At 39.1% G+C, this 14,944-nt stretch overlaps 3 protein-coding genes across 3 annotated transcripts; 2 read left to right on the top strand and 1 right to left on the bottom strand.

The window, feature by feature from the left end:
• Positions 1–55: 55 nt before the first annotated feature.
• Positions 56–4,310, top strand: LOC140940251 (uncharacterized). Its single transcript, XM_073389153.1, has 3 exons — positions 56–331; positions 899–1,692; positions 2,971–4,310. The coding sequence occupies exons 1-3, from the start codon at positions 155–157 to the stop codon at positions 3,995–3,997; spliced, it is 1,998 nt and encodes a 665-aa protein (XP_073245254.1). The 5' UTR covers positions 56–154; the 3' UTR covers positions 3,998–4,310.
• A 720-nt stretch (positions 4,311–5,030) lies between these two features.
• Positions 5,031–10,769, bottom strand: LOC140940825 (small ribosomal subunit protein uS2-like). The gene is made up of 7 exons (XM_073389783.1): positions 10,711–10,769; positions 9,201–9,373; positions 8,798–8,916; positions 7,470–7,613; positions 6,701–6,931; positions 6,094–6,195; positions 5,031–5,349 (listed from the first exon to the last, which is right to left on the bottom strand). Exons 2-7 carry the CDS (start codon positions 9,331–9,333, stop codon positions 5,101–5,103), a joined length of 978 nt encoding a protein of 325 aa, XP_073245884.1. The 5' UTR covers positions 9,334–9,373; positions 10,711–10,769; the 3' UTR covers positions 5,031–5,100.
• Positions 10,770–11,222: 453 nt separating this feature from the next.
• On the top strand, positions 11,223–14,722 carry LOC140941735 (evolutionarily conserved signaling intermediate in Toll pathway, mitochondrial-like). Its single transcript, XM_073390749.1, has 3 exons — positions 11,223–12,135; positions 13,387–13,579; positions 14,273–14,722. Exons 1-3 carry the CDS (start codon positions 11,329–11,331, stop codon positions 14,410–14,412), a joined length of 1,140 nt encoding a protein of 379 aa, XP_073246850.1. The 5' UTR covers positions 11,223–11,328; the 3' UTR covers positions 14,413–14,722.
• Positions 14,723–14,944: the final 222 nt, after the last annotated feature.

Genomic DNA, 14,944 nt, shown 5'->3' with positions numbered 1-14,944 from the left:
TGCAACTTCCGGTCTGTTTGTGACGCAATCTCACATCCATATAAGGGCATTGATCGTGATCTAGGCGGCCATTTTTACCGGATTTATCTTGGTGTGTTGAGGTCTCTTTATCGCTTCTTTTTTGCTATTATAGTCGTGAGTTTTATGAAAAAAGATGAGTTCTAAAGGTGTTCGTAAAGATTCTGTCTGTCTCTGTGTTGTCTGCTGCGAAGACGTCGAGTTCTACGCCGTTGGATCCTGTGATCATCCAGTCTGCCATAAGTGTTGTGTTCGAATGCGTGTCCTTTGCAAAGAGACCTACTGTCCAATTTGTCGCGCTGATCTGATTCAGGTAAAAGGGTTCTTAAGAAACAAAAATACTTAAATGTAGCAGGATTTAACGTTAGGCTCAAATATTTATTGTAAGAGGCTGTGTTTAAAAAAACAAATCGTTTTGTTTACCACCTAGAATTTATCTTTCGCTGGGGCTTTTTTACAGGTACAGTGTAGCAACAAATAAATATGATGGGAAAGTATCCTGGAAAGGAAATCAGAAAAGCGATTGTGGTTCCTTTTTGTTACTAATTGAGCTGGTTCTAAAGTTTTTGTATTTTTGCCGCGACATCATTTTGGACCCGCGTGTTAAAATATGCTGATTAGTATTTTATTTTTATAAAAGTTCATTCATTCTTAAAGTATGGCCTCTTATGTTGTGAGTGTAGCTTATATGTATTTCCTCCCGTGTGTTACGTTAAGTGATATTATGTACAATGTACAGTCATGTATTTTGCTGTAATGCTGGCAGGAAACATTCCCTTTTTATCCCCCTCAAGGAAGTGGAGATGGATTAAAAAATGGGCTGTGTTGCCGTTGTGTTTGCTTTTTTCTCTAAACTGTATTATTATTTTTTGATGCTTAGGTATTCCTAACTCGTGAAAAAACCAGTTATGACAAGCTTCTTGCAAGAAGGAACTCCTTTGTTAGTGACAAGCGTCCGGGGATTCTCTACCAGAATAAGGAAATCAAAGCAAGTGTAAAACAGCTTATGGAGCATCGCTGCCCATTCTGCCCAAATCGTGCACCAGAAAGGTATTTTGAACGTCTACGGGACCATGTGAAAAGGGAGCATGGAAAATTTTATTGTGATCTTTGCGTCGCTCATTTACGGAAGTTCAGTTTTGAGTTCAAAGCATACACTCGATCAGATTTGGCCACACATCGAAGAATTGGCGACAAAGATGACAAATCGCACAAGGGGCATCCCCTATGTGAGTTTTGTGATGAGCGCTTCTTGGATAATGACGAGCTGCACAAACATCTACGAAAGGATCATTTTTGGTGTCATTTCTGTGAGCGTGACGGCAGTCAGGATTACTTTCCCAACTATCAAAACCTCCGCATCCACTTTCGTGATTTCCATTTCCTTTGTGAAGAGGGAGACTGTGTTAATGAAAAGTTCACCTCAGTCTTTCGTACAAAGGTTGATTTTCAAGCCCATCGTGCTGCAAAGCATTCTGGGAACTTATCAAAGGCACAGGCTCGTCAAGCTCGTCAACTTGAAGTGGACATTACATTTGCTCCTCGTCCAAGACCTCAGGCCAATCAAGGTGCCATTATAACTGGCAGAGATTATGCTGAGGTTAGGGCCTCAGAGCAGAGAATTAGAAAAAGAGATAAAGGAGTTAATAGAGGAAGTGCTTCTGCAGATAACAGGTGTGTAAAGATCTCACTCTTATCAGGCCCACTGATAGTGTGTGATAAATGTGTGAAATTCCCAGAAAATCACATTATAAGGCAAAAGAAGGTCTAGTTTACAGCAATTCAAGCATTTTTCCTGGAGTAGATTCAGCGTAAGACACTTACTGTCATTAAATTCACAATGACACTAGAAAGTTTTGGAGGTTCACTTCTACGTGTCCTTGCCTTGAAGTATATATGGCAGTGCTGTTGGTAAGGGCAGTAACCCAGCTGAGGTCTCATGGGTGATCAAAGTGGAAAACTTACCTTACAAGCAGAGACTCTTCTTTCACAATAGATGTGTGCAAAAAGTAGCCTCTGCTGACAACTGTCCCATTTTCTATGGTGCATGAATGACTTTGCTCACTCCATTTTAGACCATACATACAAAGTAATGGGCTCAGTTCCTTATGTTTCTATTTCTTTTGAAGTAAATAGCCGTGAATGCAGATGTTTAAAACATAAGTTATTCGAGTGTATAAAATAAGAAAGGTTAGCATTTAACTTAGTGAGGGAAAACAACTGCCGTTGAAATGTAACCGCAACTCCTATATGAAGATGCTGTTGCAATAAGTCACTAAAAAATGTGAGCTTCATCCATCTTGCAAAGCAAGCACACTGAGTAAACTTGGCACAACATCAAATCAAGCTGACACAATAGCCAAACCAGTCTAGAGCTGGTTAGGAGCCAGAATTAGCTTATGTTATCCGCACTGTTCAGTCATGGTTGCATTGAAAGTGCAGCTTAGTTTGCCTATCATATTTTCTGTAGATCATATTAAACCGTTAAGGGTTGATTGGGTCAAAGTAGAAATGCTTTCAGGAGAATTTGACACAAGATCAAGAGCCACATGTACCAGGGCTGGTACTTTCATTACGTTTTGAAGCAGCCAACAGAAACGAAGATTGGGCTATACATTTATTAAACATCTCCCAAAAAATTTATTAGTGTTGTCTTCACCTTTCCACTTTGATCAACTGTTACATCAAGTGAGCTCAGCCATAACAGTTGTTACAAGTTACAGCCTTTAATGATAGTTCTGCATGTAGGGCTTCTATCTAGGCACCCCTTGCAATTGCTGGCGGCCTTGAATAACTTTCAAGGAGAGATGTTCTTCGGCAAAGGTTTGACTGAACTGTTAACAGAAGCATTAATGTTATTTTTTTATTGATACAATATTATTTTAGATCGTTATGTTAAACTGACTGCAGAGTACGTGTAGTAATGAAAAGTGTTTTCGTCCTCTTGTTTAGAAATGAAAAACTAGATCTGCAGACTGCCATGGCACTTTCTTTAAGCAAAGAGAATCCCTCAGAGCTGCCATCGCCATCATCCAAACCACAAGAACCAAAAAAGCATAAATCCGAAGACAGAGGCAATAATGGAGAGTTCACTGCAAACATTAATGAAACTGCAGCTGCACTCGCTCACTTTCCTGTGTTAGCTGGTTCTCAGGAAGTTTCAAGTGTAGTTGATAAATCAAAGGAAACCAAAAAGACTACTACATCATATTCTTATGGTCAAGCTGCAAATGCTTCTTCTTTGCATTCAAAAGATGACTTTCCTTCTTTAGAGGCTTCTGCTCAATTACAAGAACAACCTCACACCATACCCCCTGGCTTTGCCGCAGCTGCTCGTCAGCCTCCGTTATTATCAGTGCCACAAAAGACTTCCCGTACGAAGCCTCCTCCAGGCTTTCAAGCCTTCTCACAAATAGCTAAAGGAAAGGTTAAAGAAAATATTGCACCTGTGGAAGATACCACTGTCTCTAAACCGGAAGTTAAGACAAGTAACAGTAAACAAGAGAGAAACCAAATGCTTATTGAGAAGATTAGGGGCTTACTGGGATATGATAAGACCAAGTTTGATGAGTTCAAGGCAGTGTCTGGAAAGTTTCGTAAAGGTGATTGTTCTGCAGCAGAGTACTATGCACATTGCTGCGAACTCTTTGCAACAAATTTCTCACAGGTTTTTTTAGAACTTGTGGATTTGTTACCTGACGAGGAGAGAAAAAATGAACTTCTATCAGTTCACCAGGATGCTAAGATCAAAGCAAAACGTGAAAGCAGTAGCAGAGGTAAAGTTGGAAAGGCAAGCAAAAAGGCCCCTGGGGTGTGGCACAGTGAAGGCACAGCATGGAATGTAGGAATACAAAGTAATGGTGTATCTGAAATGGAATTTCCATCATTACCTGCATCATCTAAAAAGTCTTTACAGCCTAGTTATAAACCCCCTAAAAGTGCCACTGTACTTAAACAAGCTTGGATTAGAGGAAAATAGGTCGTTTTATATTTCATGGGGATTTTGTGTGGAAACAGGAAATACATAATTTTCTAATTACATGAATTTTGTTGAAGCATTATAGTTCTTTGTATTTTGATTTTTTTACAGTGTTTTATCCTGTAAGGTGTTTGAATTATTTTCTGCCATATTGTTTTGTTACTTAGGGGTTTTTTGTTCATTTGAAGGCCACTTTGGCACAATAAAATAAATGTTTAAACAAATTTTGTTGACGACCACATTACATCATTATTCTGCCAAGACATTTACCAGTGGACAGTACACCTTTTGCAGTTCTGTCCAACTGATGGCCTATGGTGATCCTCCAGTTACATAGGACCATAGTGTGTTTCACGTTTCAGATATAGGGTAATGAAAATAGCTTTTGTTTGCACTGTAGGACATTTTCATCTCAAATGCAGTAGCTAGTTGTGGGCTGGATTTTAAACTGTTATTGGATGAGGTCTTTGGGATATCCATGATAGTCATGGTATGTAAGTGTTATCAGCCAAGCCGAGGGCCCAAGGCTCATAACATTATTACTGAGACCTTGATTATTCCAGATATCACCTCTGGATGAGTTTGGTGTAAATAAGTCCCAGTTTACAGCATCCCGTTTTCGCACTAGATTTTAAACTCCCTGGCTCAAAACATTTGATGGGTCATTTCCACATGAGTTGATTCAGTCAAGGCATAAAATAGGTTCAAGTCCTTGGCTTAGAGTGATTTTACTTAACCCATAAGCATGATACTACGTGCTATCATGCACTAATTCCATTGTCTTCTCTTGCTTACTTGTGGCTATTAGCCCTAGTTTTTACTCCATTTCACAGGTCAAGTAAAATTACTTTAAAGAAAGAGGAATATCAACCCCAAGTGCTTCTCTTGTTCATGCACAAACTGCAATTAAATTGAACGAAATTCATTGTACAGTTTTAATGCTTGAGTTCGTATAGAAAAGACCGGTTTCCATGAAAACATACATTAAGGGAAAGAAGATGCATTAAATTCAAATTAGTAGCAGATGCCAGTATTGAGACATGGGAATAAGTTTATTTTCCTTCTTTCAAAGTGTTACAGTCAGTGAGCTTTTAGTCAACAAATCATGCCCATTCAGCTCCTCCACTGGTTGCATCTGCCACAGCTGTACCCCAGTCACTGCTTGGTTGCACATCTTCAGCTCCCCACTCTTTGGGTGCAGGGTCACCCCAGTCCTTGCTTGGGACATCTGCCCAGTCCTTTGTTGGAGCAGCAGGAACTTCACTGCCCCATTCCTTGGTGGAGGCACCCCAATCCTCACCACCAACCACACCAGATGGGACTGCTGGAACTCCCATCTGCTCAGCACCCCACTGGAAATAACAGAAATAAAATTCAAGAAAACTCAAACAAGTGCTAAACTAGGCTTTGGATGCCTTTTATTTAGGTTTGCCAACTTTCATTGACCACTATCAGGACAGCTCTCACCTACAAAAATCTCACAGCTAATAATAACTTATTCTGAGAATTCAGATAGACGGGAGTAGCTCAAAGTAGGGAGAGTAGCATTCCCCTTTTTTCTGCTTTGTTCTCTCATGTCTGGATAATGTTTTGCTAATAAAGACTGCACCTGCATCCTCAGCAAGAATTACATGCATTAGACTGAAATAATTTCAGTCAAACTACTATGGCTCCTTATTACAGACTTGCAGACCCTTTGCAGTTCTAAAACGAAATGCAAAATATAATCTGTACAGTCAAATTACAATGTGGCCAGTCTGTCCAAATATCTCATTTTATTTGGGTGTGAATGTAAATGCATGTTCCCCCTTTAATGTAGATGTCCGCAAAGGAGTTTTTTGAACCCTGCGACCATGGGATTGATCCAGAGTGTCCCTAATAATAATGAAAATTCTCCAAACTGATCTCCATACATTTCCTTAAAGAATAAGTTGCAAGAATTTGATAAAAGATCAGAGCAATTTCCCTGAGGTGATCATTTTATTAAATCTCCCAACCTTTTCTTTTTATAATGTATTAATATTGTTAGGGGAAACTTGATGTTGGTCACTCTCGGGACTAAAAGGGTTAAAGAAATTGACTGCACTACTACCAACCTCTCCGGCACCCTGATCAACTGTACCAGCCCAATCACTAGTATAGGTGCTTGCTGGCTGCACCTGTTCTTCTTGTTCCCGTTCCATGACGTCTTTCTCAACCTGACGACGAAAAGAATGAACTGATTTTATGCCACACTTCAGAATACAATAAATTTATTTCCTAGTTTAGGTAAACCTAATTATCATAATTATCCTTGTGCCTTCTTCCAAAATGCCAGTAACTGTTGGTTATTAAAGGAGTTTGTTGTTCCTACCCTGAGTGTGCTGTTGTTTAATTCAATTCAAATTTAGCCCACTCTGGCCTCAAAGTTTTGTTAAACTGACTTCCTATATTGAACTGAAATAGTGATTGCTTTCAAGTGAAAAGAAAAGACATGCAGCTCCCATGAACTGTATTTCTTGATCAAGAAATAAAGCAGCTGCAGGTGTTTTGGGGATAAGGGGCATTGTTCTGTTGTCTTTTCCACTGCTCTTTCGCAGGGACATGCCATTCATGAGAGGACCCACAAGAGCCACTAACAGTCTCGAGAATTGGTTCATACACTGTCAAATGCCTATGTTATTCATAACGCAAAATAAAAAATATTGTTTTTGTAATCATTACATCTTCTGGATCCCTGTAGAAGTACAGATCTGGCATGATTTCCCAAGGATGCTGACGGCTGATGCTACCACGCATTCGCAACACTTCTCTTGCCAGTAACCACCACATGAGACCGACAGAATGAGCACCCTTGTTGTTGCACGGGATTGCTACATCCACATGGGAAAGTGGAGAGTCTGTGTTGCAGAATCCAATAACTGGGATGTTCACATATGATGCTTCAGTTACGGGCTGTGAAGAATATAGTTACCAGTATCAGATACCATGGAAATAGATGCGACACTCCTACGCACCACTCCCAAATTCATGTTCTCAAAGTATATTATTACACATTAGTCACTCAAAAATATTGCACTTCTTGTTTCAAATGAATCAATGTTTTGGCGCAGTCTGATCAGTCATAAAGGATCATTATTCCATTATGCCTTGAATGTGACCCAAAGTTGTAATTTTTAAAAGTTTGGTGAACATGTTTATTTGAGAAGAAACACAACCTTACACTTCAAAGGTTAACAGGGTATTATTTATCAAAGTGTTCAAGACAACATGTTTTCATAACTGAATAGTGTCAATCCTAAGAAGGAAGAGGAGCAGATAAATTATTGTTGGGAGTCTTCGAAAATTTTTACAAATTGCAAAATTAAGTGCCATTAAAAATTTAAAAAGGTACTCAAAACCCATAATTAAAAGAAAAGGAAGAAATCAGTTCTAAATAAAGGCATAATTAACTTGATGTTAACTGCCTTCTATGAACTTGAATGTTTTTTACCTGTTGGTCAGTGCGTGGGTCACAAACAACAAGCAGTCGTGGTTCCTTGAAAGCCGCCTGAATTTGATTGGTAAAGGTACCCGGCGTGAAGCGTCCAGCCACAGCTGTAGCTCCGGTGTGGGATGCAAACTTTAGAATAGCACGCTATCAAATACCAACATAACATAACATTAGTTTGTTTACCCCAAAGTGGCTTGTTGGCCACCGTAGGGGGATTGAGATCCCCCAGAGTCACTGGCTAACCTGCCTTATCAATTCCGTTGATGAACCCAAATTCTTGTTTTTCTGTTACAAAATATACATTATCAAAAAGACTTAAACTGAACATTTTAAATACTTCTTCATAATGCCCAAGATGTGAACAAAATCTCGAAGATCCCCCTCACAAACACTTTGAAAGGCAGGAATAAATAGTCCTATTGTAATTTTATCCAGCTTGGCTTTTTTCCCCTTCTTTTTTGTATACAGTGTGGTTATCTATGTTGTGGTTCAATTTTATCCTTGGTTTAAATTTTATTCTCTTTTGTTCATGGATAATTGTTTCAGACTCATTATCGTACATTACCATGTACGATAATGAGTCTGAAACAATGGAAAATGAAATTTAAACCAAGGATAAAAATGAAGCACAACATAGATCTATGTTACTCAGTTTAAAACAAATGCAAATTAAATGTAACCAAAAAAAGAATTAAATCAAGACACAGACACTGACAACACCGACAAGTATTTAAGCAACCTCAGAAGATGTCACCTTTCAACACAATAATTGTTGCTTTGCACCATCTAAAGATCGTCTCATGGACGCCATCTACTCATGTTTTACAGTACATGAAACCAGAAACAGTCCATTCTTCATGAGTTACCCTCACTATGAGGATAATGCTACAAAATCTATGACTAACATTAGACTTAGGCCAATCACCAATTGAGTAAGCACTGTAATCAGGGTTCATACAGATTTTTGGATCCAGAATTCAAGACTTTTTCCAAACTTTTTTCAAAACAATAATTTATTTTTCTAGACCAAGGTTATCAAATGGGTGATCAATAGAGACCTTAAAAAACGCAGGGAACCACGCTATTTTCATGGTGCGCTGCAAATTTACAGCCGAGATTGAATAAGATTTGACCAAAAGGAAAAAAATTCTCTTCCAAAGCACTTGTTAGAGCTTTGAAAAACAAATTCTAGAATTTTTGCCATTTTCCCACACTTAAACTACATTTTCCAGACTTTTTCCAGGTCTGGAAAATTTCTGGGCAAATTTCAAGACTTTTTTCAAGAATTCAAGACACTGTACCAACCCTGTGTAATGTTCTAAATTTACCTGTCCATAAGGCCTGGCAGAAATCACACACACATCAGCAGGATTCTCAATGCCCACTATGATACGAGCTGCAAGGAGCAGCTTCTCCCAAGTCTTTCTTAAATTGATGATGTGAACACCTAGGAAAAGTTTTAAAATAACTCTTCTATTAAATTTATTTTCAGTACTTACCCAGTTGCATAACATACTAGGCTTAAATCTTCAAGAGATTGGGCAACAAACACAGTACTGACACAATGCCTTAGAACCTAACCAATGCAAGAATTTGTACATCAATAAATTTGAACTAGGTGGCATGGTATGATACTTTTTCAACCTACAAGCTTCTGAGACTCTGTATATTATCCACTCTGATTATGCGCATGGAAGAAAAACATCAATCCCTTGCACAAGTTTTTCTTACCATCAGGTTTTCGTTTGAAAACGTAACTTTCCATTTGATAGTCTACATTGCTGGCACCCAGATGGACTCCAGCAGCAAGTAGCTTTGTAACATCTTCTTCCTTTAACTGTAGAGCTTCAATGCCCCCAGACATAATGCTTGGATGTGCCAAAAAAAAGTAACGACGGAACAACCTAGCATTCAAAGATAGATATACAATAAGTACATTCTTGCAGGGTCGTCAAAAGTAGCTGGCTGCCGGCAAAAATCACCGCCTACTTCCTTAGTATCAGACGGCTACCCTGCTTGGCATTTTTTTACGGATGGCATTATTTAAATAAAATATCCCTGGACTAGACGCTTACTTTGACAACTCAGTCGTCTAATTCAAAACTTTCTGACAACCCTGACATTCTTGTAATGGTAAAATTGAAGAGGAGCTCCCCCAAAAACTGTCAGGCATCTGTCAACCGACTGTCGACCAACAGTCTGCCAAAGACAACCAACAGTCAGCCAACAAACAGCCGACAAGAGGCCAACAGTCAACTGACAAATGGCCAACTGTTTGACAATTTGAGATAACAATGTGAGTTCATAACTGACAAGGTAGAAGAGAGAGTTTCAGTGTCTGTTTTCTTTAATACACCAGGGTCACTTTTAATCTGTTGGTGGACAGTCTAGCGACAGACAGCCAAGAGATTTTTTGAGAGGAGCTGTCCTTCAATTTTACCCTTGTGATAGCATTACATTCCACTTAATTCCTTAATCATATACAAACTGTGCCTTACTGTAACACTGAAAATTGTCAAATAAGTAGAAAGTAACTTAGCATAGCTCTATTTGGTTATTGTACTCAAACTTTGTCTAAAGGAGAGGCTGTCTAGATGGAAAGGGGGACAAAATATTTTTACAGAAAAGCACTCCTGGGAGAGAAAGCTTGCTTTCTGATTCAGATGAATCAACAAGTCACAATTCAAGTTTCGAGTATCAATAATTAACTTGCGAGGCTTTCTTACACACTGTAAAATAAATTTGCCCTTAGCTGTGGTTATGTTCTAGGACGACCTTGTTAAGTACAGAGATCATCCAAGAATGCCATGACACCTGATTTCAGCTGACATTCGAAAGGGGTGATAACGATGATATACACTGCGAAGATCATCCCCTTACATCACCACATCATGTATGCTCGAGGAGATCTACTCTAACCTGAAGTTGTTCTCACAGACCTTGCCAGAAATTAATTGAACTTAGTTGAAAAGCCTTCAAACCTTAACCTCTCTGTTAAAGAAACATTGTAACGGGACGTAAAGTTTTAATACGCTTAACAGTTGATTCTAATTTCGAAGACCAACCGCTTCACGACCTCCTTATTCCAATTGAAGTTTCAAAACAGCTTTGGTTTAGTCGAACGATAAATTAAGATAAACATGAAGCAAAGCTAATAAATATACGTTTAAGAAGTTTCACGGGAAGAAGGACGTTATTTTATAGACGTAAAACAAAGAAAACATTCACGTATATCTCTTACTCTTGCAAAAGCCACCGAGGGCTGGAAGAAAAGAGATCGATGCAAGGAACCCACGTGGTACTTAACCATCCCAGGGGTGGACCAATGGATTTGCAAGGGCTTTTCATAAAATAAGTAGGGAGGAGTGAGAGGCACTTCTTCACGGCAGTCCCGGAAGGGTATTTCTGGGAATTTGGGATGGGGGTGTGCCGCCTGGTTCTCCTAAACAGACCAAAAATTTGTCATTTTCCACACCCGTTTTCAGACCTGGCCTCTGGAATCGACCCCAACAATTCTGTTTAAAATTAACAAAATCGCATAGATTCTTGAAAAGAATTACTGTCGTATTTTTATGAGAGTTTCTCTTTGAAGCCACCGTAGAGAATGATTCTCACTTATAAGGGAAAGTGAAAGTCGTTCTGAATGCAATACGGAGAGGAAACAAGAAACCACCCTAAGTACCCCACACCGACAGTCCTTGAATGGAACATTACCCACTCTACCCTCCAAAGCAATTTTTGGTTGAAATTCAAAATGGTGGACGAAAGTGACAAGATCCTGTGATCTTAGAAACTGTTTCTTCGGCTTATTGGCCAATTTTTGTAAAATTTGTGGTGTTTAAAAAAAGTTCACGATATAATGCAACGAGCTCGGAATGTAGCAACAATCTTGAGACGGTTTGTCAATGATCCAATCTGTGCTGCAAGCAGCCTTCGAACTCAACACTGGAAATACCTGGCCCATCGAAGGCAGATCTACTCGGCGAGGAGTTTATATGATCAGTATGAGGAGCAATATAATACTGTAAAAGATCAAGCCGATAGACTTGCTAAAATAAGAGCGGAAGACGCAGCAAGAAATAAAATTATTCACATGAAGGTGAAGCCAAGTGAAGTGAAATCTGTGAAAGCTGCGTTATCAAAGCACGTTGCATCGTTTGAAAGGGCTGCTTCAATTGAGAAATCAAAAGAAAGCTTTTTTGACATAATCGATGACTTTCTTGCAAAAGATCGCACAAGGAGGGGACATATGGAATTTCTAAAAACTGCTGTGGTTTACATGGAAGAGTTTGGTATTGAGAAGGATGTTGAGACTTATAACAGGCTCCTTGATGTATTTCCCAGAGGGAGGTATAACAACAGGACTCTTTTCGATGCCATCTGGGCAAAGAAGCATCCTCAGGCTGAGCTTGCGCTAGAAATCTTGACGGAAATGGAAGATCACTGGCTGCTTCCCAATGAGGACACTTACGACATTTTATATGAAATCTTTGGCCATGCTAGTCAACCACTGCAGAAGTGTCGCAGGATGATTTATTGGTATCACAAGTTGGAGGAAATGTTCCCCAATCCTTATCCAAAAGTGCTACCTGAAAGTGATACAGAGCTTAGCAAACTTGCACTTACCAGAATGACCAAAGATGAACAGATTATAACTATCTTCAAGGTACTGGCAGGGTTTAATCCTTGGCTGGGTACTCCCTTTTATTTTGGATAGGTGTGTTCCACCAAGGGTCTTAAACTCTGACCCTATTTAAGGATTAGACAAATCATTTCACAAGCACAGGGAAAAGACTCTATGAGTCCCAAATTTGAATCCGTGACATCCTGTACTACTAAAATCCCTAAACTGTTAGCACCCAGAAAAAGTGATCTTCTGCATATATTGAATTTTTGAATAGTTGACTGAATTTCTGAGTGCCCTGTTTGGTTATGTGATTTTCCTTCCCAGTTCCACCATATTAAGGCAATGATAACAGTTTGTGGTTTAAATGCTCTAGAACTGCCAGGATAGAATTCTGTTGAAACAACCCCAGCGGCATAACCAGCTTTTTGACTATTTGTAGGCCTGGCTGACTTTCATTTCCACATATCGTGAAAATGGCATGTATGACTAGTATGCACTGACCTCACCAACACTTTGAGCTCTTAAGTTTTTTAGCTCACCCCAACAATTACGCATAATTTATTACAAGCGGTAGAGTGATCAAACCAAAAATTTGTAGGTCTGGACCTACAGACCTGTGGACTGGCTACGCCCCTGATCTCCACCTCTGCCCGAAATGTTATCAATGATATTAGTGATCTCACATCTTTTGTGGTTTGCCTTGTAAAAAAGTTCTCCTTTAGCATTCATGATCATTTCAACCATTAAAACTGTTGTTATCACCATTCTAAAATTGGGAAGAGTATCATGATGAAACAGGGTACTCAGAATGGGTACGTGAGACATTCAGACATTTTTTTTTCTTCTCGTGGTGCTTAGAACAGTTTAGTGATTTTGGTAGTATGCCAGTGGGGATTCTAAACCTGCAAGCTAAGGGGGAGCAAAAGGCATAGCAGTGATTATGGGATGCCCATAAGGCTAAATATTTGTAAAAGTGCTCTTGCCATTTTATGCTCAACAGTGTAAAATATTTCCATACCAATATTCATATTACCATTTGTGAAATACTGGGGTCAATTTAATAAAGCTTTTATGAGTGTAATTTACAAGTTTAGCTATTGTTTTTACACTTGAAAACAATGGCTACCCTTGTAAACTACACTTGTAAACGTTTTATTGAAGTAACCCCTAACAAAAATAGCAAATGAGAGTATTGCTGACAGACCAAGTTACACATTGCATGACTCCATAATAATTTGTGTGTTCTAGTAAAAGAACCAAGTCAATGAACTATTTAATTTTGGGTTCCAGGACAATACTGATAACAAGGAAAAAGAGTTTTTGGTTAGTGCTCAGACAGCAGACCAGAAGAAATTTTTGAGAAACTACAAGTCAGACAAAGCTTTATACGTTGAAGGACCCTTCTTTATTTGGGTACGAAGACTTCAAAGACATTTCTTTACCCTGAGAGCTGATGCAGAACTTGATAATGAAAGTGGAGAAGGTGAGATAGGCACCCTTGGAAGTAAAATTGGCCCAATGATGTTGTATTTCAGGCAACTTTTTTCTTTGGCTTAAAGTTGTGGCCAGTTTATTTGACCATAAAAGTAATTGTCCATATCATTTTTCTGTTCATTTTTATTTGCCCTATAGCACAGCCAAAATTACATGGTTGCTTCATTTGTAAATCATTGAAAAAGGTATATTTAGCCATTATTATTGAAGGAGGCTGAGTATGATGTGAAGAATCATATTATGCAGATCAAGGAGACCGTTACCTCACAAGGGGAAGGCCTGGAAGTGAGGCTGATTGATGGTCTTTTGCCTATGCAGCCTCATTTCCAGGCAAATATACCATCAATTAACCTCGTTTCCAAGCCAATGTAATATCAAATCAATGCTATAGTGCTCACATCTTACAAATTTGGTCAACACTGGTTGGTTATGAAGAATTAGGCAGGGGCTTTGATCCAATCAGAAATGGCAAAATAATTTGAATGAATAATAATGAATACTATTGTAGAGGGTCTTTACCAAAACGTTTTCTCCTCAATTTTAAAAAGTAGCTCAGACTTGATTTGCCCAAGCAAATGCAGTGCATTTGCTTGGGCATTCTACTTCTCCCTTTTTCTGAGGGAGCTGTTTTGAATATTGAAATGTATGATAGCCATCTTTAAACTGTTTTCTCTTTCTTCAGGAAATATTGTTGCTATTTGTATGAGCCAACCTGATGCCAGTGAAGATGTTCTCAGGTCCTGGATCAGCCATCTGCAGAGTGAAAACCCTGAGCTTGCAAATATCAGTGTTATTTTCAATCTAAACTCTACACCACGATGACTTCTCAGAAGCTGCTTGGCTTCTCCTCTAAAGATTTTTTCAAGTGTGTGGGATAAAGCCTGGTTCTCATACCGTATGCCACTGAATTGCCTGTGACATAGCTACTGAGACAGTGAAATTATTAATACAGGCCCCACGCAACAGTTTTTCAAGTGCGGGGTCGCTAAACTTGAGAGCGTACAAAGGCAGGGTATGGGTGATCCAAGGTCATATCAGTGCTTGTTCAGATTGATCTGTTGTAGCTTTTATAAGAATGCTATGATCAAAATATGTCCTCTAACAAAGAACGAATTCATATTATCACCAAAAAGATGAATGCAGTGAGTTTTCCTCTTTTTGAGAAACAGCCTGAAATTCCTGTTGCTCTTTTTTCTGCTTTCCAATCCCAGTATGCTGATTCCTTGTTTATCAGTTTACATCAATGCAGTGGCGGATCTAGTGGGAGGGTGCAGGCGGTGCATTCCCCCCCCCCCCCCCCCCGAGATGACTTTCTAGTACAACTGGTGTTCTGCAAAATATGGAGATAAGTGTG

This window comes from Porites lutea, chromosome 6, assembly GCF_958299795.1.
Source record: "Porites lutea chromosome 6, jaPorLute2.1, whole genome shotgun sequence".
Lineage (NCBI taxonomy): Eukaryota > Metazoa > Cnidaria > Anthozoa > Scleractinia > Poritidae > Porites > Porites lutea.
The sequence above is the reverse complement of the archived record's forward strand: the minus strand, read 5'-3'. Positions and strand labels throughout refer to the sequence as shown.